The following is a 21,609-nucleotide window of genomic DNA, read 5'->3' as shown; positions in this document are numbered from 1 at the left end:
GTTTTCTTCTTGCCACTCTTCCATAAATGCCAGATTTGTGCAGTGTACGACTGATTGTTGTCCTATGGACAGACTCTCCCACCTCAGCTGTAGTTCTCTGCAGTTCACCCAGAGTGATCATGGGCCTCTTGGCTGCATCTCTGATCAGTCTTCTCCTTGTCTGAGCTGAAAGTTTAGAGGGACGGCCAGGTCTTGGTAGATTTGCAGTGGTCTGATACTCCTTCCATTTCAAAATGATCACTTGCACAGTGCTCCTTGGGATGTTTAAAGCTTGGGAAATCTTTTTGTATCCAAATCCGGCTTTAAACTTCACAACAGTATTACGGACCTGCCTGGTGTGTTCCTTGGTCTTCATGATGCTCTCTGCGCTTTCAACAGAACCCTGAGACTATCACAGAGCAGGTGCATTTATACAGAGACTTGATTACACACAGGTGGATTCTATTTATCACCATCAGTCATTTAGGACAACATTGGATCATTCAGAGATCCTCGCTGAACTTCTGGAGTGAGTTTGCTGCACTGAAAGTAAAGGGGCCGAATAATTTTGCACGCACCACTTTTCAGTTTTTTATTTGCTAAAAAAGTTTAAATTATCCAATAGATTTTGTTCCACTTCACAATTGTGTCCCACTTGTTGGTGATTCTTCACAAAAAATTAAAATTTTATATCTTTATGTTTGAAGCCTGAAATGTGGCAAAAGGTTGAAAAGTTCAAGGGGGCCGAATACTTTCGCAAGGCACTGTACAGTTTATAGGTCCCATTAAAGGTGGAAAAAGTTCTGAAACGATTTATCTTTGTCTCATTATTTTACATCGCAGAAACCTGATGTTTTAACAGGGGTGTTTAGACTTTTTATATCCACTGTATACATCCACTTGTGATTTGCACTTTTTTGCTTAGCTGTGTGGGTGCACAATGAGGACAACAATACTCAGTTCTGCAGTTCTGTGCCATCCCCCCGCCTCATGAAAAAAATGACACTGCCAGATATTGAAAGTGATTACTTATTATTAAACAGGATTTATATAATGCCAACAGTTTGTGCAGCTCTTTACAACATAGTTGTTGTTTTCTCTTATATTCACCGACCGACACAGCTCCTCTCTGTAACAAAATGGGTTGTCAGCCCTATCATTGGAGATTACTAGGCAAGTTGTAATACAACACTTAAGAACTTTTAGTTCTGCCCTGGGGGAGGTCCCTAGGCTACAACCCCACAGCCTACAACAGAACTCAGTTTTTTCTTGCCTAGTAAGGAGATAAGACCTAGGAACCCTGCGGGCCCATAGGTCCGTGTTTTTTTTTTTTTTTTTTTTTTTTTTTTTTTAGTGCAGAAGCTTGGCTTTTTGCGCAAGATGAATGATCATGTGATCTTCTATCAACAGCCGGCTGGGTGACAGGCTGGTTCACTTATCCTTGTAGTCTCCCCAGTCTGGCCATCGAGCAAGTGCAGGTCGCAGCTACGGCACGGCAGGCCATGACATGCCTCAGCTTCAGAGGTGGTCGGTGAGCTTTATGCTCCGAGGTGTACATATGACCGGGCTACTGATGTCTGCGTCACAGTATGCCGAGGCCAGTAGTCTTCCCTGTACTGATCAGGAGCTACTGTGGAATGTCTCCCAGCTTCAGGACTGGTAAGTACAGCTCTCCTTGCCTGTCAGGGTGGAGCAGCTGGGCATTCCCTGGGAGGTCGATTCGGGGGGCCCCCTCACCCCCTCTTCTCTCCCCTGTCTCCCTCCTTTCCCCCCTCACGGGGGGGAGGGGAGGCTGTACATGTGCTGAGCGGTGTGTGTGTGCCTGGGCTCTCACCTGGGGGTTTTAGCTGTGCTGGGTCCTGCAGCATATCCCGCTGGATGCCTGTGTAGTCATGTCCCTGTGTGGGTGCAGCGCTGTGCCTGCCACATGTTCTCTCTAGTCCCCCATAGCACTGTTCGGCGGCCATTTTAAGTATGGGCAAGGGTCAGACTGGCTTCAGGAGGCTATTTTCCTGATGATTCCCTATTAACACCGGCGGCCATTTTCTTGTAGCCGGACCACGTTTTTGTGCTCTAGCAGCTGCCCCTGGTCATCACAGAGCGCTGGGGAGGTTATCCTGTGTTCTGAACACGTGTATTTGATCGCCCACAGATCGTTCACCGGCCACTGACACAGGTTTTTGCTTTCTCTGCATCTGGGAGCGCTGGGGATCATCAGGCACTGCGGTAATACAGTGCGGAACGGCCCAGGGTGGTGAGTCCAGCGGGTTACAGCCCCTCAGCCAGCGGCAGCAGGAGGGTGGGATTGTCACTGTCCTAAGTCCCCTTCAGGTGGCAGACAGGGTAGGGTCAGCATGGCTTTAGAAAATGGTGTTTCTTCCCCCCCGAAATCCAGGCAATTGCAACCGGGTCACCTGCAGACTGCATGGTCCCTATGGACACCTTACGGCGGTCCTCAATTTGTTCGTTGCCAAGATAGAGGTGGTACGTGGGAAGAAAGGTGCTAAAAAGCTGCCCCCCCCCTCCTCTGGGGAGAGATCTGACGCAGACTCGGGTCCTGCTGCGGCCGGTGACCCCTGCTCTGTCTTGTTAGATGATGCTGACCAGGACCATTCGGACAATGAGGATGAGTCCCCGTCCAGGTCTGTGCACGACAAAGCGCTATTTGGAGCACTTATCACAGCTATGCGTGATACCCTGAAGATTCAGGAGCCAGCGGATCCCTCTGCTGATGTACAGGTCCCTTTTGGGTCCCGCAAGCCAGCACGTTCACCTAAAGTGTTCCCGTATCGGACTTATTTTGACAAGATCATTTACAAGGAATGGGGTCGCCTGCAACGGACCTTTTTGTCCCCAAATACATGGCGGTGCGTTACCCCTTTAAGGAAAGCCTTCTTAAGAAATGGTCCTCCAGTCGTGGACCCCCCAGTATCCAGGTTAAATAAAGTAACTACGATCCCGGTTGCGGGGACTCCTGCATTCAAGGATCCCACAGATAGGAAGGCCGAGGCGGTGGCTCGTTCCTTGTTTACGGTTGTGGGGTCAGCCATGTGACCTGTACTGGCATCCGCACTGGTGTCGCAGACACTGACTGAGTGGGCAAAACTTTTGCACCGCGATTTGGGAGAGCAACAGGCCTCCCCTGTCTGTGTGGAACTAGCAGACCATCTAGTGCAAGGCCTTAAAGCGGAGGTCCACCCTAAAATGGACCTTCCGCTCATCGGATTCCTCCCCCCCTCCGGCGCCACAATTGGCACCTTTCAGGGGGGAGGGGGGTGCAGTTACCTGGATAATCCAGGTAACTGCACCCACTTCCGGGCTAGCTCTCTGCGGAAAGGGGCGTACATTACGCCCCTTTCCGCAAGTGCCCGCCCCCTTCCGCAAGTGCCCCGCTGCCTGCTGGGAAACACACAGATCCCAGAGGCAGCGGGGACCGTCTTCATTGCGCTGCGCGGCTCGCGCATGCGCAGTAGGGAACCGGGAAATGAAGCCGAAAGGCTCCATTTCCTGATTCCCATACCCAAGATGGCGACGGCAGCACTCGAGTGTCGATCTAGAGATCGGCTTCGGGTGCCGACATCGCGGGCGCGCTGGACAGGTAAGTGTCACTATTTTAAAAGTCAGCAGCTGCAGTATTTGTAGCTGCTGGCTTTAAAAAAAAAAAAAAAACGCGGAGTCCCGGTGGACGTGTGACGTGGCCCTGGATACCCTCCCTCTGTTATCCAGGGCTTCAGTGTCAGCTGTGGTGCTGAGGCGCCTGATTTGGTTGAAATGCTGGTCTGCTGACCAGGCATCCAAGAAAGCCCTGACAGAACTTCCCTTCCTTGGCGACCGACTCTTTGGAGCCTCGTTGGATGACATTATAAAAATGCTACTGGTGGTAAGAGTACTCTACTCCCACAGGCCAGGAAGGCTAAGGAGCCACGCCGCAGGCAAGGGCCCTCTTTTTCCGCTTTTTCGTCCACCCAGTGCTTCGCCAAAATGTCCCCAGCCCGACAGGACGCCCACGGACGGTCAAAAACGTCCCTGGGACCGCAAGCCTAAGAAGCCTGCGAACAAAAGTGCTACCGCATGAAGGTTTGCCTCCCGGTTATCCGACCAATGGGTCTGCCATCTGATTTCCACAGGCTACAAGATAGAGTTCCTCTCTTGGCCACCAAACAATTCTTTCCCTGCAGCATACCCGTGTCCCCGGTTCGCCGGGAGGCCCTGTTGGGGGCAGTAAGGGACTTGCTGAATCGAGGGGTGATTGTACCAGTTCTGGAATCGGAATCGATCTTCGGCATCAAAAGTTTCTGCGTTTTGAAGTCGGGGAAGCCCATTACCAATTTGTGGCTCTTCCCTTTGGGTTGGCATCAGTCCCCAGTCTTTACCAAGGTACTGGCTCCAGTATTAGCGTTGCTGAGACAACATGGGATCGCGGTCGTGGGCTACCTGGACGATCTCCTCCTGAGAGCATCTCCTGTCTCAGAATTAGAGGAGGATGTAGCGATCACCATGCAGATCCTGCAAGAATTTGGGTAGCTGTTGAACCTAAAGAAGTCAGTGTTTGTGCCGACCCAGCATCTGGAGTACCTAGGTTTACTGTTGGACTCCAGGGAAGCGAGAGTTTTTCTCCCTTCAGACAAATTGCAGACTCTCGTGTCCGCGGTAAAACTGCTGATGTGCACCGCAAGCGGTCGTCTCTCCGGTTTTGCATGCAAGTACTGGGACTCATGGTAGCCTCCTTCGAGGCAGTACCCTTCGCCCAGTTCCACACCAGAGTACTGCAGAAGGAGATCTTGTTGAAATGGGACAAATCTCAGTTGTCCCTGGATCGACAGATCCAGGTGAGCCAGCCAGTCAGGGACTCTCTGATCTGGTGGTTGAGGTCCCCCGTGATTCAGTCTGGAAAATCGTTCCTTCCTCTGAAATGGACGGTGATCACTACAGATGCCAGTCTGGCTGGGGTGGAGTGATGGGGATTCATTTGGCTCAGGGCCTTTGGTTGACGACAGAATCCGAGTTGCCGGTCAATCTGCTCGAATTGAGAGCGATCAGGCTGTGCCTCCACGCATGGTCGATGTGTCTTCAAGGTCGTCCGATCAGGATACAGTTGGACAACGCCACGGCTGTGGTGTACATAAATCACCAAGGGGGAACAAGAAGCTCAGCCACTGCTCGGGAGGTCGCTCACATACTTCGGTGGGCAGAGCGAGATGTACCGGCCCTGTTGGCCATTTACATCCCGGGGGTGGAAAATTGGCAGGTGGACTATCTGAGCCGACAGATGCTGGACCCAGGAGAATGGGCATTGCATCCAGAGATATTCCGGCTGCTGTGCCTGAAGTGGGGCACACCAGATGTGGATCTATTTGCCTCCCGTCTCAATCGGAAGGTGCCAAGATTCGTGTCCAGGACAAGCGATCTGTGGGCAGATGCGCTGGTTTCTCCATTGGATTAGTACCAGCTGATCTACGCCTTTCCTCCACTGAAGCTGTTGCCACGTCTGCTTCGCAGAGTGGAAGCCGAGGGGGATTCCAGTAATCCTGGTTGCCCCAGATTGGCCTCAGCGGCCCTGGTACACGGACCTGGTGCGTCTTGTGGCAGACACTCCCTGGCGACTGCCGTTGCGAGAGGACCTCCTATCTCAAGGTCCAATCTTTCATCCTGCTTTACCATCGCTGGCTTTAACGGCATGGCTATTGAGAGCCAGGTGTTGAGGAACCGGGGTATGTTGGACTTGGTGATTCCAACTATTGAGGGCACGGCAATCTTCTTCTCGGAAGATATACCATCGTACCTGGAAGGCCTACATCTCCATGTGTGAGGAGAAAGGGTGGCATCCGCATTCCTTTTCCATTGCAAGGATCTTGCTGTTTCTCCAGCAAGGAGTAGACCAGAGATTGGCATTGAGCACCATTAAGGGGCAAATCTCAGCTTTGGCCGTCTTTTTCAATGACCCCTGGCATCGCACTCCTTAGTGGGTACCTTCATTCAGGGGGTACGATATGTTGTCCCTCCGGTTCGCCCACCATTACCCCCATGGGATTTGAACCTGGTGTTGTCGGCACTTCAAAAACCGCCGTTTGAAAATATCAGGGAGATTCCCCTGTTGACTCTTTCCCAGAAATTGGTCTTTCTAGTGGCCATCACATCGGCCAGGAGGGTTTCGGAATCGGCAGCCTTTTCTTGCAAGTCGCCTTATCTGGTCATCCACAGGGATAAGGTGGTGTTGCGTCAGCAACCGTCCTTTCTACCGAAGGTGGTCTCGGCTTTTCATATCAATGAGGACATTGTATTACCATCGTTGTGTCCTAAGCCGAAGCACCCCAAAGAGGTGGCCCTTCACGCTCTTGACGTGGTTAGGGCTCTGAAGGTGCATTTGTCTGCCACGGCTCCCTTTCGGAAGTCAGACTCACCGTTTGTTTCGGTGGCTTGTCCAAAGAAGGGTATGGCGGTCTCGTCGGCCACCATTTTCAGGTGGATCAGACAGATTGTAGTACAAGCCTACGCCTTGAAGGGGCATGTGCCCCCCTTTCCGGTCACGGCCCACTCTACAAGGGCAATCGGAACGTCTTGGGCCTTCCAACAACAGGCGTCGGTCGCTCAGGTGTGTAAGGCGGCGACTTGGTCGTCTGTGCATACGTTTACCAAGTTCTAAGAGGTAGATGTCAGTGCATCGGCTGATGCCTGTTTTGGCCGCCAAGTTTTGCAGGCGGCCGTGTAGTTGCAATTCCATATGCAATCGATATTTTTTCCTGGTTTTTCGATAAAAAACGCAGTACTGTTATGTTAATGCACTGTTGCATTACTTCCGCAAATGGTTGCGGTCTTGGGGATCACTCCTGTTGAGGATACCCGGTTATGTGGTGGTGTTTTTCCATACACTGTTTTTTTTTTTGTTTTTTGTTTTTTGTGGGTTTAGTTTTACTAGTTCCCACTTGCCATGGTGTATGAAGGTCTTATGCTGTTTTTCCCACCCTTTGTTTGACACTGCTTGGGGACGTCCCATTTTGTTACAGAGAGGAGCTGTCAGTCGGTGAATATAAGAGAAAATAGGATTTTTTGTACTCGCCGTAAAATCCTTTTCTCTGCAATTCACCGGCCGACACAGCACCCGCCCCTCCTTTTTCTTTTTACGTTGTACTGCTTATTGACGTACTGAGTTCTGCTAGAGCAGGCTGTGGGGTTGTAGCCTAGGGACCGCCCCCTGGGCAGAACTAAAAGTTCTGAAGTGTTGTATTACAACTTGCCTAGTAATCTCCAGTGATAGGGCTGACAACCCATTTTGTTACAGAGAGGAGCTGTGTCGGTCGGTGAATTACAGAGAAATGGATTTCACGATGAGTACAAAAAAATCCTATTATTTTCTATAAAACAAAGTAAAAAACTTGAAAAGCAGATGGAATCAAGAAAGAAAAAGTATTTTTCCTAAAGAACTGCAGTCTGCTCACATAATTTGTAATAAAAACATCTTTGTCATTGTGAAGCTTCCCTCCAACCACTTTGCATATTATTTTATATATACTGTGATTCTGTACTTGCCAAATATGCTGCAAAAATCTCCCTCCACCAAGTCTGGCTGCATCCATTTTAACTGTGGGCAGCTGAAGCTACTGCCTGTTCAATACCTGGATTTACACAGACGCAAAGAGGCACACCTCCCATCTCTGCAGCTCTTATTGGCCCGGTTTTTAGGGGTTAAAACAGGCAGTGAGGAGGGAACACCTGACTGCCTGTCAAATGCCCTCTGTCAAACACAAATTACTTTTCAGAGGGCACTACTAGTGTAAATGAGCACTTAGTGTATTAATAAGAAAAGCTTACACCCTTCCCTTCATTCAGTGCAAAATCATTTGAATGTACCGTATTGGTATATAACACGCACCTTTTCCCCTTAAAATCAGGGGAAAATCGTGGGTGCGTGTTATACGCCGATCCCCCGCCATTTCTAACCTTCTCTGCTTCTCTCGGCGGTATTTTTGGCCACACTCGACCATTCTCTGCTATTTTTGGCCGTTCTCGGTGGGTTTCAGAAAGCGGAAAGCGGCCAGAACGGCCAAAAATAGCAGAGAATGGGCAAAAATAGCCGAGTGTGGCCGAAAATACCCGAAAGCCGCTGAGAATGGCCGAGAACTACCGAGCACCGCCGAGATACACAGGACATCGCTCTATATCTCGGTGGCACCATTTTTAAACAGCAAAGTCACTGACAAAGCTGCAAATGATTGACAAGGCTGCAGTGCAAGGCTGCAAATGACACTGACAAGGCTGCATTAATGGACATTTAAATGTACGTTTTTTTCCTTGAATTTGAAGGAGGGGTAATCGTCTATGTAAGACACACTTTTGATTGTTTTTTTTCTTTTGTAACTAGATTGATAAAGCAAGTACTGTCAGTATATCAGACAATTTCTATTTCAGAATTGCTGGAACTGCTTCATGACTTTTTTCTCTTTGTGTTTTAAGGAAAGGGAACGGATATTGCGTTTCAAGAAGCCCAAAAGAAAAAGTTTGAAGCATCCAAAGGTAATTATTTCCTTAAATTTGGTGAATATACTTTTTTCTATTATGTCTGCACTATTTTTTTCAGTGTTTGTAGATGGAGAAATTCACAAACGCATTTTGAGAAACACATTATGAGTTAATTTGCCCTTAAAGTATTTTTCATCTATGGGTAGAAGGCCTGGATCAATCACTGGCTTCTAATATCTCTTGGGAACTCCAGCAGTGAAATCTCACAGGGGAGTTCCAGGCTCTTCCTCTTCTACCTTTTTATAGGCTCTTTCCTGCAGCTCACAGATCTACTCAATCCCCAGAAGATTAAGGAGCTTGAAAAATTAATGTCTCGAAGAGCCCTGCAAATGTGTGGGGACTGGTATGTGCATTCATCTTAAGGCATCAAGAAGCCATTGTACTCCATTGTAAAGAAGCCATTATGACTAACACATTTTCCGTAATGAATGTTCTTTTTTTGATCCAACTTTACAGTACCTCCTTCAGAAGCAAATGAGAAAGGTGATCTTCATGGCACATGCCACAGGGTCTTCAAGGATGGCTGGAATTGAGAAACAGTGGCCTAAATGAACCATGATCTGCCCTAACCTTGTTGTGATGATGTACTCGCAGAGTGATCATTTTCTGTTATAGGGAATAAAAAGAAATGTTATTGTGCCTATGCAGTACCCTGCTACAGCAGGGGTGCCCAACTGCTGGCCTGCGGCGCCCTCTGATGTGGCTCTTCACCTCCTGCTCGGGGATGGCGGGTCGGCAAGCCCAGATCATGGGTTCCTGACCGGCCATCACCGAGTATCAGTGTGAAGAACGGAGCCGGCGCTAGAGGAAGCAGACTCAATGCTTCCTTTATAGCACTGGCTCCTCTCACAGGCGGAGTGATAACAAAATTACTCTGCCTGTGACAGGAGCGATACAAGATGCATCAGCTCTGCTCTCTACTGCAGCCACATGCTTCCTCTAGTGCCGACTCCTGTCGCACTAATGCTCCGGGACGGTGGGTCAGGAACCAGCCAGCAGTACTCGTCATTAGTATCAGCCAGCAGGACCCACCAGCAGTATAAGCCCTGGAGGACAGCCAGCAGCAACCACCAGCCATACCCGCTTGGGCGACAGGGTCCCTCTGCCCTCTATTCTTCCCTGACCCTGTGCGGGAGCCTCTCCTCTTCCTGCACCTCCCATCTACCCTGCACCCCTTGTCTCATACTAATCTATGGTAATTTGTTAGTCTAAAAAAAAAACTGTCACACAAAAAATCGGTAATTGGTATTGACGAGTACTTGAGAAAAAGTATTGGTGCTCCGTCTTAAAGAAATTGGTATTGGGGTGTGTGTATGTGTATATTTTTGTGAGAGCCCCTGTCTCTGTGAAAATGAGTGTAAAATGGACACAGGAGTCTCAAAGAGGCAGTTTGAGAAGTTCCAGCAGAAGATTTGTGAGCAGAGAAAACTCTCCTTTAAGGTTTTTTTTCTCTGGATTTTGTAACTCTGGATTGGGGCTGGAAACTTGAAGATTTCAAAGAGCATTGGAAAGGAATGGATTCAATCTTGTGTCCAGGCTTCCCAGAAGTTCTGCAGGTTGTGTGTGTGTCCAGGTGCACACTCTTAAGGCAGATCTGAGCATAGCTCAGGGAAGTTGGTTTTGTAGCAGTTGCTGCAACCAGGAGGGAGGTGTGCTACTGTTTAAGAACCCAGGTAATATCCTTGATATGGCACTCCATGTGGGAGAGGTTCCAGGTCAGTGGACAGAGAGTTGGGCCATCTGAGAGAGTCGGGGAGACCATAGCTGAGACAACTGGAAGTGAGAGTCCTGGGGACCAGAGTGGACCATGAGTCTTGGAGGAGTGTAAAGGCCTGGATTGTCAGGAGAGCCCCTTCCTAGAGGCCAGGAGTGGGCCTGCGCAGCTTTGTACTGCGACCAAGGTTGAGTGAGTCTTGAGAGGCAGGTTGTTGTATTTTTTTGGGAGAAGAACCCCTGTGTGGGCAACCCATTCATGTATGAACTTTCATTTTTGTTACTTTTTAAAATTGGGCTACCACATCCTTAAACTGAAGTTCCTGTTGGCTGTGAACTCACTGAAAACCTACAATTTGCTTGCAGGTGAGCCAAAACGGCACCCCAAATGCAGATCGCAAATGCAGTGTGTTTGAAGGCACTAGATTACACGGTATCGCAGTACCATGTGCTTTGGTGTAGAGTCTTTTTAAAAATAGTGCATGCACTACGTTTTCTGAGCTCCAGTGCGATTTGCAGCCCCTTCAAATGAATAGGCTGCATAATCACATCACACATTTCCCTCTCTGTTAACCTCTGCACCCCAATCCCACTCTGCTCACTTTTGGACCCCAATCCCCCTGCTTATCTCTGCACTCCAGAAACCTGCTCATCTCTGCACTGCAGTCCCCTTTCTGCTTACCTTGGTACACCAAACCCCTTCTCTGTTCACTTTTTTTTACCCCAAACCCCCCTCTGCTCACCTCCATACATGAAAAACCCTATCTCTGCCCACCTCCACACCCACCCAAGCAACGGTTCCCATCCCCCCGCTCACCTTCATACCCACCCAAGCAACGGTTCCCATCCCCCCGCTCACCTTCATACCCAAAAACCCCCTCTCTGCTTACCCCCACCCCAAATATCCCTCTGCTAACCTCCACATCCCCCTCTCTGCTCACCTCTGTAACCCAAAACCCCCCCTGCTCACCTCCACATCCCAAAACCCCCTCTGCTCACCTCCACATCCTAAACCCCCCCCTCTGCTCACCTCCACATCCCAAAACTCCCTCTGCTCACCTCCACACCCCTCTCTCTGCTCAACTCTGTACGCCAATCTTCCTCTCACCCACTCACCTTCACACCCCAAAGCTCCCTCCTTGCTCACCTCTGTACCCCAAACCCCTCTCTGTTCACCTGTGTCCCAAAACTTCCTCTCTGCTCACCTTCACACCCCAAAACTCCCCTTCTAGCACACATGTGTAATCCAATCTCCCTGCTAAGCTCCACTAGCCAACCCCTACCCTTTTTTATTATCCCCTGCTTTCCACTCACTAGAGCCTCAGGACTGTCCTATTACAATCCACACAGCCGTGGGTGGTCCTGGCTGGATACTGTCATGTAGGGGGAGGCAGAGAGCTCAGGAGTCGGAAAGCTGCTTCCCCCCCGCCACTGCTTTGCACTGCACCGACTGAGCTCCTGCTGTGCTGAGGTTTGGCAGAACAGCAGTTTGGTCAGATCTGACAGTCTTTTTCAACCAGGATGCCGCGGCCCCAGTTGAGAAAGGACCTCACCCTGGTTGAGGGGCGGCTGGTTAATTTCAATAGGTTTCAGCTGCCAGTTTTTAAGTTCAGAAGAGAGAAGAAAGCATGGTTTGCAGCTGTGGATCGCAGATACTTTCATGTGTTTTTAGTTTGTATGCAGCACCCTTTTATTTTTGCAAAATTTAATTTTCATATATTGTAAAAAATTATTTACGTAATTTAGAAATTTAGCGCCGGCTCCTGAAGAGAACGCGAAGAGAAGAGAATGTGCTTTTTGTCATTTAATATTCCTGGAATCGCAGTTTGGTTTTGGGTTGAATTACACTAAATTTTGATCTCAGTACCAGTCCAGCTGGATTGCATTGTGTTCTGCTTGACCATAGGTGGGGCTGTCATCTCTGGCAAGTGCCAGAACGCAGTCCGGTTGGGTGCATTGTGGGAGTGTCACTCTTGCTGTGCATTCTGGGAAGGGGGGTACTTAAGGTGCTGACTATACGTGTTTCGGGGTTCTGGTCCAGAAGTGCTTTCTTGCTGTTTGGTCCTGGTCCTCCTGACCAGCCCCTAGGGCTCTCATTGCCTGGGGTGCGGATCCACCCGACTCCAAGTCTCAGGGCTGGCTGGCCCGAGGCAAAGTAACTGAAGGAAGGATTCAGATGTGGTCCAGTGCTGTCTTGGTTTGTGGAGAGGCCCGGCAACTGTAGAAGCATCCAGGGGAGGACTCTTCGGGAGAAGGCCACGCAAAGGTTGGCTTCTCAGAAGAAGCCTGGAGGCTAATTTGAAAGACCACAAGCGAATCTGATCTTGTATGGTATCGCCGGACCGGCTGCAAGATACTGGTGCTGTACGAGGGTTCTCTACGTTTTCTACATCTTTCAGTTATTCAAGTGTTCTACAAGTCTGCGGCAGAGACTTTGTTTTATTCAAGCACCCGGTTGGCTGCTAGGCCTGGTGAGAGAAGGACTATCCGATAAGGGTTAGGCTCCAGCTGTGAATGGCTATTCAATGGATTGTCTCTGGTCTCTAATGTGAGAGACTCTTTTTTTTATTTTTATTTTTTTTTATATTTGGCTTAGTTTCAAGAGTACCTGGGCTTTCCTACCTAAACCCTCTAACCCTACTTTGAGAGACTGTGTTTCGTTTACCTTTTTTGCAAATACAAAATCCCTTAAGCGGATCTGGTGTCGGTCTCTGCCGTTCTTGGGCCATCTACCTCGGGAAACCCCTAGACATACACAAGGTCAAGAAGGTGACGGTAAGCCTAATTAAATCAGCCGCTCCTTCGGGGGTCAGTGCTACAGAAAATTTTGTTACCGTATGCTGCAGTGGAAACGGGGCAGGTAGGGTGGCCTTAATCTGGAAGGAATAGTGTATTTTTAAGACTGATAAACTCAATGTGCTGTTTAAGTGGCCCTTTCAGTAATACTCAGTCTCCATAAACTGGGTAATTTCTTAAAAACGTTGACTTTTCATCATGATGCCATCAGTCTGCTGCAGTTATGAAGAAGACCACAATATTGTAACCTTGCAAGGTGAGAGGCTTAAGCAAGGGTGGTCTGTGTCTGACATCTGTGAATACATACAGCAACTGCACAGGGATCATAATTTACATGACTGTCACCTCTGAGCCAGAATCTTCAGTCAGGGAAGTGGATGCTGACCCAGAATGATGTCTGAACAAAGAGATATTTAGTCCTCTTGGACAGAAAAGCAGATGAGGACATTGTCAGAGGTAGTACTGTGATCTCTTTAGAGATTTAGAGTTGTCACCAGAATATAAATAGAGGGGAAATGTTCCCAACTAACTTTGGAGAGACCTTGTCTCCCTTTTCAGTGTGTTTGCAAAACAGCATGAAGGAAAGAAGGGAAAAAAAAGTATGTGGCCCTCACGCCCAGGGCTTTTTTTTTCAGCCAGGACCCTGCACACTCCTAAACCCTGCAGTCTGTATATAGCGCACATCTTAACCTTGCACTCTGTACACATTGCACTTCTGAACTCTGTACTTAGCAACCCTCTGAACCCTGAACTCTGCACTCTGTACATGGTGCACCCTGAATCCTACGCTTGGTACATAACGCACCCCTGAACTCTGCACCAGGGACATGCGGTGAGGTCAGTGGCTGGTGAGGCACTGGCTAGTATCAGAGCCAGATACACACAGGTTACATACATCGCAAACATTAGAGTGAGAGCAATAATTCTAGCACTAGACCTCCTCTATAACTCTAAACATGTAACCTATAAAAAAAATGTGAACGCGTCGCCTATGGAGATTTTTAAGTACCGAAGTTTGGCGCCATTCCACAAGTGTGCACAATTTTAAATTATGACGTATTGGGTATCTATTTACTTGCCGTAACATCATCTGTCACATTATACAAAAAAAGCGGGCTAACTTTGTGTTTTTTTTTTTTTTTTAAATAATCGTATAAAAAAAAAAAAGCGGTTGAAAAATTGCTGCGCAAATATAGCGTGACATAAAAAGTTGCAATGACCACCATTTTATTCCCTAGGGTGTCTGCTAAAAATATATATATATATATATATATATATATATATATATATATATATATATATATATATATATATATATATATATATATATATATATATATATATATAATGTTTGGGGGTTCTGAGTAATTTTGTAGCAAAGAGGTAGTTTGCTATATTTTAAAAAACTGGCGGCTTAACAGACAAATTACTGAAATTTGAACTATAAGTTGGTTATAACTTCAAACCAGTAATTTCACAGTAAATAAATAATTATCTTATAACATATAGCAGCATAATATGATTTAGCTTGATTAAAACGGCACATTTTCAGCAGGCAGCAGATTCTTATTCTCTCTTAACTGTGTGAGAAAAACATGGAATTATGGGTAAATATTATACCCATAAACCCATGATTTTTCCTTCTAGTTAAGAGAGCTTGGCTGGAAGGGAGCATGTGTCTTTTAGACACATGCCCCCCTTCTATGACACTGCAGTGAGAGGAGAGCATCCACTGCAGCATTTTTATTGGACAGCTTCTTCCAATGGTGCTTTACCATTGGTCAAAGGCTCCAAGTGGTCCATTAAGGCACTGTGAGCTCATCCTCTCAGTCTACTGCAGAGTGTGGGAGCTTGTATTTAAACTGGCCGCTCTGTATGTAGCTTCTGCCAGGCTGCACAAGAAGGCCTGCATCTCTGGAACTATCGGTGGCAGGAACCCCAAATTGTGACCAGTGGGTAGGTTAGGACTTCAGCTACCTTTCCCCAATTTGGAGTCTCTGTGACCCCAGGCCGCCATGACAGTCGAAGCTCAGTAGTTTTTAATTTTTTTGGGGTATTTTTTATGTTCATTGCAGGTGGGGCTCTGCCTCACCTGCCTCCCCTGACTGCATGTACCTGCTCTGCACATAGTGCACCCCTGAAAACTGTACTTGGTACATAGCTCAACCTTGAACTCTGCATTCTGTACATAGCGCACCCCTGAATCCTGCGCTTGATACGTGGCACACCTGAAATCTGCACTCTGTACATAGTGCATCCCTGAACTCTGCTCATAACACACTCCTAGTATTTATTGCCCCTTTAAGATCCTCCCACTCTGCAATTTTGCCACACCCACCTTTGTATGCTATCAACTATCTTGTTCTAGAGTATAAAACCCCTTACTAGAGAGGGTAAAACTGTTATAGGAGGTTGCACTAGCATGGGTGGAGTAAACCCAAGAAATCAGCATCAGCCTGGGGCATGTTCCCTTGTATCATTAATTGTTCCAACAAACTCTCAGAACTCTGGCACCACTTCGATCACTTAGTGGCATTCAGAGAGAACAGAAGCACAACTCCTGGATGTAGAATTAAATAAAAAGAAAGATTCTGTTACTAATTACTCACAAGGTAAAAGAATCGCTACATCCAACTTGATCCACGCGACGTGTGTGATGACGTCAAAAAACCTGAAAGGGGCTTTATCCATTTTCTACTCAATTTATTTCTGTGTTTTAACATGAAAAAATATATTGGATGCTAGTTCCTCCTGTGAAGTAGATCAGTCATGTTAAGTATGGGTACTGGCAGTGTTGAGCACTTTTTGAAAATGCTCATTGCCTGCCTTCTTGGCTGCAATAGTTGTGAATCACAGCATGATGTAAATTTATGTCAGAGAAGTGTCGGGCATCATTACGTCTATCCTTGTTTCAGTTCAACAACAAAGTACTTAAAGCGGAGTTTCCGCCCCCCAGCAAAAAATACATACTGTTACTGCTGACTTTTAATATTAAAATACTTACCTATCCTGGATTCCAGCCATGTTGGCACACCAGCCAATGTTTCTATCAACTCTTGGGTGCTGCCACCGGTGCTATTCATGGTAAGGCAAAACGGCAGTGAAACCTTTCGGCTTCACAGCTGGTTTCCTACTGCACATGTGTAACGCATGCTGCGCTTTCTGAATGGCCCGGTGGTGGGGGAAGGATTAGGGGGGCAAACTTCCATGTGATCTCACTGCGGCGAGATCTCTCCGAAATGGGCAAGGGTACCTGTCAAAAACGGGTCCCCGCTCTCCCCCGAAAGGTGCCAGATGTGGCACCAGAGGAAGGAAGGAGGCAGATAAGCGGAGCTTCCACTTTTGGGTGGAACTTCACTTTAACAACTTCAGCCCCGGAAGGATTTGCCTCCTTAATGAACAGGCCATTTTTTGTGATCCGGCACTGCGTCGCTTTAACTGATAATTCCATGGTTGTGCGACGCTGTACCCTAACAAAATTATCCTTTTTTCCCCCCCGCAAATAGAGCTTTCTTTTGGTGGTATTTGATCACAATTTAGTGACAATTTAAAAAAAAAAAAATGTTTTTTACTTTTTGTTATAATACATAGCCCAAAAAATATATATATTATTCATGAGTTTAGAGTTTAGGCCGATCTATATTCTTCTACATTTTTTTTGTAAAAAAAAATTGCAATAGGCGTATATTTTAATATTTTTTTATTGTTTTTACTAGTAATGGCAGCTATTCGCGATTTTTAGCAGGACTGAGACATTGCGGCAGACAAATTTGACCCCAAATGACACTTTTTGGGGACCAGTGATATTACATGGATCAGTGCTATAAAAATGCACTACTCAATGTAAAAAGGACAATGGCAGGGAATAGGCTAACACTAAGGGGTGATCAAGGGGTTAAGTGTGTTCTAACTGTAGGGGGATGGGCTTCTAGGGACATGACAGATCGCTGTTTCCGATGACTGGGAACAGTAGATCTGTCATGTTCCCTGTCAGAATGGGGATCCACTTGTTTACATAGGCAGATCCCCGTTCTGCCTCTGTACTAGGCGATCGTGGGTCGCCGGCTGACATAGAGTCCACCCGACCCATGGGCACGCTCCCACAGCGTGAAACTGCGCCTGCGCTTGCCACCGTACAGCTATGTCAGTTTGCTTAGGAGAGCCGACCTGATGTCGTATAACAACGGCGGCTGGTCGGCAAGTGGTTAAGCCAAAGCATAAACATAGCAGCCTGGGATCTAGTATTCTTCAAAATAGAGGTTAGCATAGGTTTGGCTCGGCACCTTTAGAGAAGTTAGGTGGCCATAGATGGATTGAAATTCGGCTGGTTCAGCAGGGACTGACCACATTTCGATCAGTTTGTGGCCACTTCAGTTAAATGGAAGTCGATGTATAGATTGCCCTGTTGGATAAAAGCTGTTCAATCAGCAGCTGCAGCCGATGGCTACATCGCTGATCTGTATATTCTGACAGAGCAGTAGGGAGGATTCCCCCATCCACTTTGACTGTGTGCATGGGAGAATTGGTCTAGTTTTTTTCATTTAGCCAGCTGAACCATGTATAGCCATCTTTAGAATAGATGGGTTAAGGATTATCTGTAGAAATATTCTAGGGGAGTCAATTGAAATCGAGAAAAATCTGCAAAGGGGAAACTAAAGAAGCAACACTCATAGAAGCAGGTGATAACGTGCTCCTTGCGTCTCCAAAAGCAGTAACGTTTTTTTTTTGTTTTTTTGTTTTTTTTTTAACTCTTTTTATTGAAAAAGGTAGAAGGCATTGACATTAAGCAAAAGCACTCAACATGAGCATAGAGAACAATGAGGTACATTTACAGTGCACAAGGGTTTTTCGTAATTACAATTATGCAGCATTCCCCTTCAAACCAATCCCGAAACATATGTTTAATAACATAGAATCACAGAATTGTAGCTACAGTTGTGCTCATAAGTTTACATACCCTGGCAGAATTTTGCTTTCTTGGCCGTTTTTCTGAGAATATGAATGATAACACACAAACATTTCTTTCACTCACGGTTAGTGTTTGGCTGAAGCCATTTATTATCAATCAAATGTGTTTACCCTTTTTAAATCATAATGGCAATATACCTTTAAAGCTAAAAAGCTATAAAGCCTCCAGTTCTTGTAAATTCTTGGGCTGCCTTGCATGAACTGCATGTTTGAGATCTCCCAAAATGGTTCAATGATATTGAGGTCAGGAGACTGAGATGGCCACTCAACCTTCACTTTATTCGGCTGTAGCCAATGACAGGTCCACTTGGCCTTGTGTTTTGGATCATTGTCATGTTGGAATGTCCAAGTATGTCCCACGTGCAGCTTCCTGGCTGATGAATGCAAATGTTCCTCCAGTATTTTTTGATAACGTACTGCCTTCATCTTGCTATCAATTATGACCAATTTCCCGTGCCTTTGTAACTCGCACATCCCCAAACCATCAGTGATCCACCTCCATGTTTCACAGTAGGAATGGTGTACCTTCGTCATAGGCCTTGTTGACTCCTGAAGTTGTAGGTTTTTCTTTGCATCCTGAACAGTTTTCCTGGCAGTTGTGGTTGAAATTTTATTTGGTCTATCTGACCATGGTTTGGTTTCAACAGAACCCCTCATTTTTCACTTCTTGATTAGAGTTTGAACACCGCTGATTGGCATTCTCAATTCCATGGATATCTTTTTATAGCCCTTTCCTGTTTTATACAGTTCAACTACCTTTTCACGCAGATCCTTTGACAATTCTTTTGCTTTCCCCATGACTCAGAATCCAGAAACGTCAGTGCAGCAATGGATGAAAGATGCAAGGGTCTGTCAGGAGTCCAATGACCTTTTTATACACACACACTAATTACAAGCAAACAGATCGCAGGTGAGGATGGTTACCTTTTAATAGCCATTCAAACGCCTTTGTGTCAACTTGTGTGCATGTTATGAGGCCAAAGTCACCAGGGTATGTAAACTTTTTATCAGGGTCACCTGGGTAGTTTCTGTTGCCATTATGATTTAGAAAAAAGTAAACACAGTTTGATAATAAATGGCTCCAGCCAAATACTAACCATGAGTGAAATAAATGTTTTTATCATTCATATTCTCCGAAAAATGGCCAAGAAATCATTCATTCTGCCAGGGTATGTAAACTTATGAGCACAACTGTATGTATGCTGTAAAGCACTGCCTTTATGTTGGTTCTTTCGAATTAAAGAAACGTAAATGCAGATATCTATCAGGAAACACATGTAAACCCGATACAGCCAGACAAACACATTGGCTTTCTAGTTAGTGATCTGGGTAAAGTGAGGGTGATCACCTGGCACAGCAAATATATAAAAATCCACCTCTTCTCATCACTCATCAGGAACCATTTAAAGGGGGGAAAAAAAACATTTATACTTCAGAGTAGGTCTGCAACTATCTATTATTTTTATAATCGATTAGTTGCACGAATTTTATTGTTTCGATCAGATATAAACCTCCAAAAAAGTTTGTATAATTGAATTATGTAAAGTTTAAAAAGTATCATTTATTCTGGAATATCTCTTTGCAGTGGTAAATATAAGGCTGCTTTCACACTGGGGCGGTATTCAGGCGTTACAGCGCTAAAAATAGCGCCTGTGTAGCGCCTGAAAAAAACCGGCCCCTTTCACTCCAGTGTGAAAGCCGGAGGGCTTTCACACTGGAGCGGTGCGCTGGCAGGACAGTGAAAAAAGTCCTGCTAGCCGCATCTTTGGAGCGGTGAAGGAGCGGTGTATTCACCGCTCCTAAACCGCTCCTACCCATTGAAATCAATGGGACAGCGCGGCAATACCGCCGGCATAGCGCCGCTGCAGCGGCGCTATGCGGGCGGTTTTAACCCTTTTTCGGCCGCTAGCGGGGGTTAAAACCACCCCGCTAGCGCCCGCAGACTGCCGCTAAAACGACGGTAAAGCGCCGACGCCCGCACCGCCCCAGTGTGAAAGGGGCCTAAACAACCAGCTATATGGTTGGGGACCAAAAAAAAATAAGACAGAAGAGATGTATATATGATTAGAGGTTGAATCTGGAACATATCATCGGACGCCGGGATCAACATTTTTATACAATGAAAAATCTTTTTAAAAAGACCTAAAACATACGGTAGTTTTTCTGATTTTTAGACCAGACTGTAATGTAATATTATGCCTGACAGACTCCCTTGTCATAGGCAGGTAACTTGATACAAGCTACCTGTGCCTGCTGTCACTTAAGCTGGCCATACACAAACAAATGTTTTCTTCAGTGGTGCCGAACTGCCGTCTTAGCCAATGAGGAGGCTGAGTCCCGGGCAGCCAAGTGTCTCCTGTAGCATTGCTGGATATAGATGGGCTCGGGTAAGTATGAGGGGTGCTTCTACACACAGAAGGTTTTTTTATCCTAATGCACAAAATGCATTAAGAAAAAAAAAAACGTCTGACTTTACAGCCTCTTTAACCGGTTCCCAACCGGCTCCTGTAATATGTTGGCAGAATGGTGCGGCTGGTCAAAGTAACGTACCCGTACGTTACTTTGAATTTCCCACCGCGCGCGGCTGCCAAGAGCGCCGTTGTCGCGGGTCCCACGGACTCGATCGTCGCAGGGATACCAGCGATCGCATCACTGAGCTCAAGAACTGGTAGATGCCGATGTAAACAGCATCTCCCCATTCTGCCTAGTGACAGCACACTGATCGTTTGCTCCCTGTCATTGGGAGCAGCGATCAGTGTGGTGTCACACACAGCCATGCCCCCATACAGTTAGAAACATGTCCCTAGGAACACTTAACCCCTACCCTGCCATCTAGTGGTTAACCCCTTCAGTGACATTTTTACAGTAACCAATGCAATTTTATAGCATCGATCACTGTATTAATGCCAATGGTCCCAAAAATGTGTAAAAATTGTCCGATGTGTCCGCCAAAATGTCGCAATCACGATAAAAATCACTGATCACCGCCATTACTAGTAAAAAAAAAAAATTAACAAAAATGGCATAAAACTATCCCCTATTTTGTAGACGCTATAACTTTTGTGCAAACAAATCTTATTGCGATTTTTTTTTTTTTTTTTTTTTTTTTTTACCAAAAATATATAGAAGAATAGGTATCAGCCTAAACTGAGGAAAAAAATCTTTTTTTATATATTTTTGGGGGATATTTTATTATAGCAAAATAAAAGTAAAAAATAATGCATTTTTTTTTTCAAAATTGTCGCTTTTTTTTTGTTTTAGAGCTCAAAAAATAAAAAACGCAGGGGTGATCAAATACCACCAAAAGATAGCGGGGCATTTTTTTTTCACAACGAAGGGTGAAAAGTTGAGTTTTGCTGCACTTTTAATGCGTTTTGGGAGCACTAAATTCAGAGCTCCCAACCCGCCCCAAAGATGCTGCTTGCAGGACTTTTCAGGAAAGTCCTGCAAGCTCATCGCCCCAATTTCAAAAGACACACTGGAATGAATGGAAGGTGGTTTTCATGTGCTTTGCAGAGGCTATTTTTAACGCTAAGGCGCCTGAAAACTGCCCGTGAGAAAGGGGTCTTAAAGAAAGTTGTAAAGTAACAACATACGGTAACAACTTTGTCGTATCACCAGGTGAAAATAAGGAAA

General features: G+C 46.3%; 1 protein-coding gene across 1 annotated transcript in view; it reads left to right on the top strand.

Annotated features, from left to right (window-relative positions):
* The window catches only part of JAKMIP1 (janus kinase and microtubule interacting protein 1), a 329,059-nt gene that overhangs the window by 158,780 nt on the left and 148,670 nt on the right, over positions 1-21,609 (top strand). The window contains exon 8 of the mRNA XM_077477804.1: positions 8,431-8,490. Coding sequence (XP_077333930.1) covers positions 8,431-8,490 — 60 coding nt within the window. The remainder of the gene's footprint in view (positions 1-8,430; positions 8,491-21,609) is intronic.

Source organism: Lithobates pipiens, unplaced genomic scaffold, assembly GCF_037356315.1.
Source record: "Lithobates pipiens isolate NorthernLeopardFrog02 unplaced genomic scaffold, aLitPip1_a1.2 Scaffold_13, whole genome shotgun sequence".
In the NCBI taxonomy this organism is placed as follows: domain Eukaryota; kingdom Metazoa; phylum Chordata; class Amphibia; order Anura; family Ranidae; genus Lithobates; species Lithobates pipiens.
This window is presented reverse-complemented; position numbering and strand designations above follow the sequence as displayed.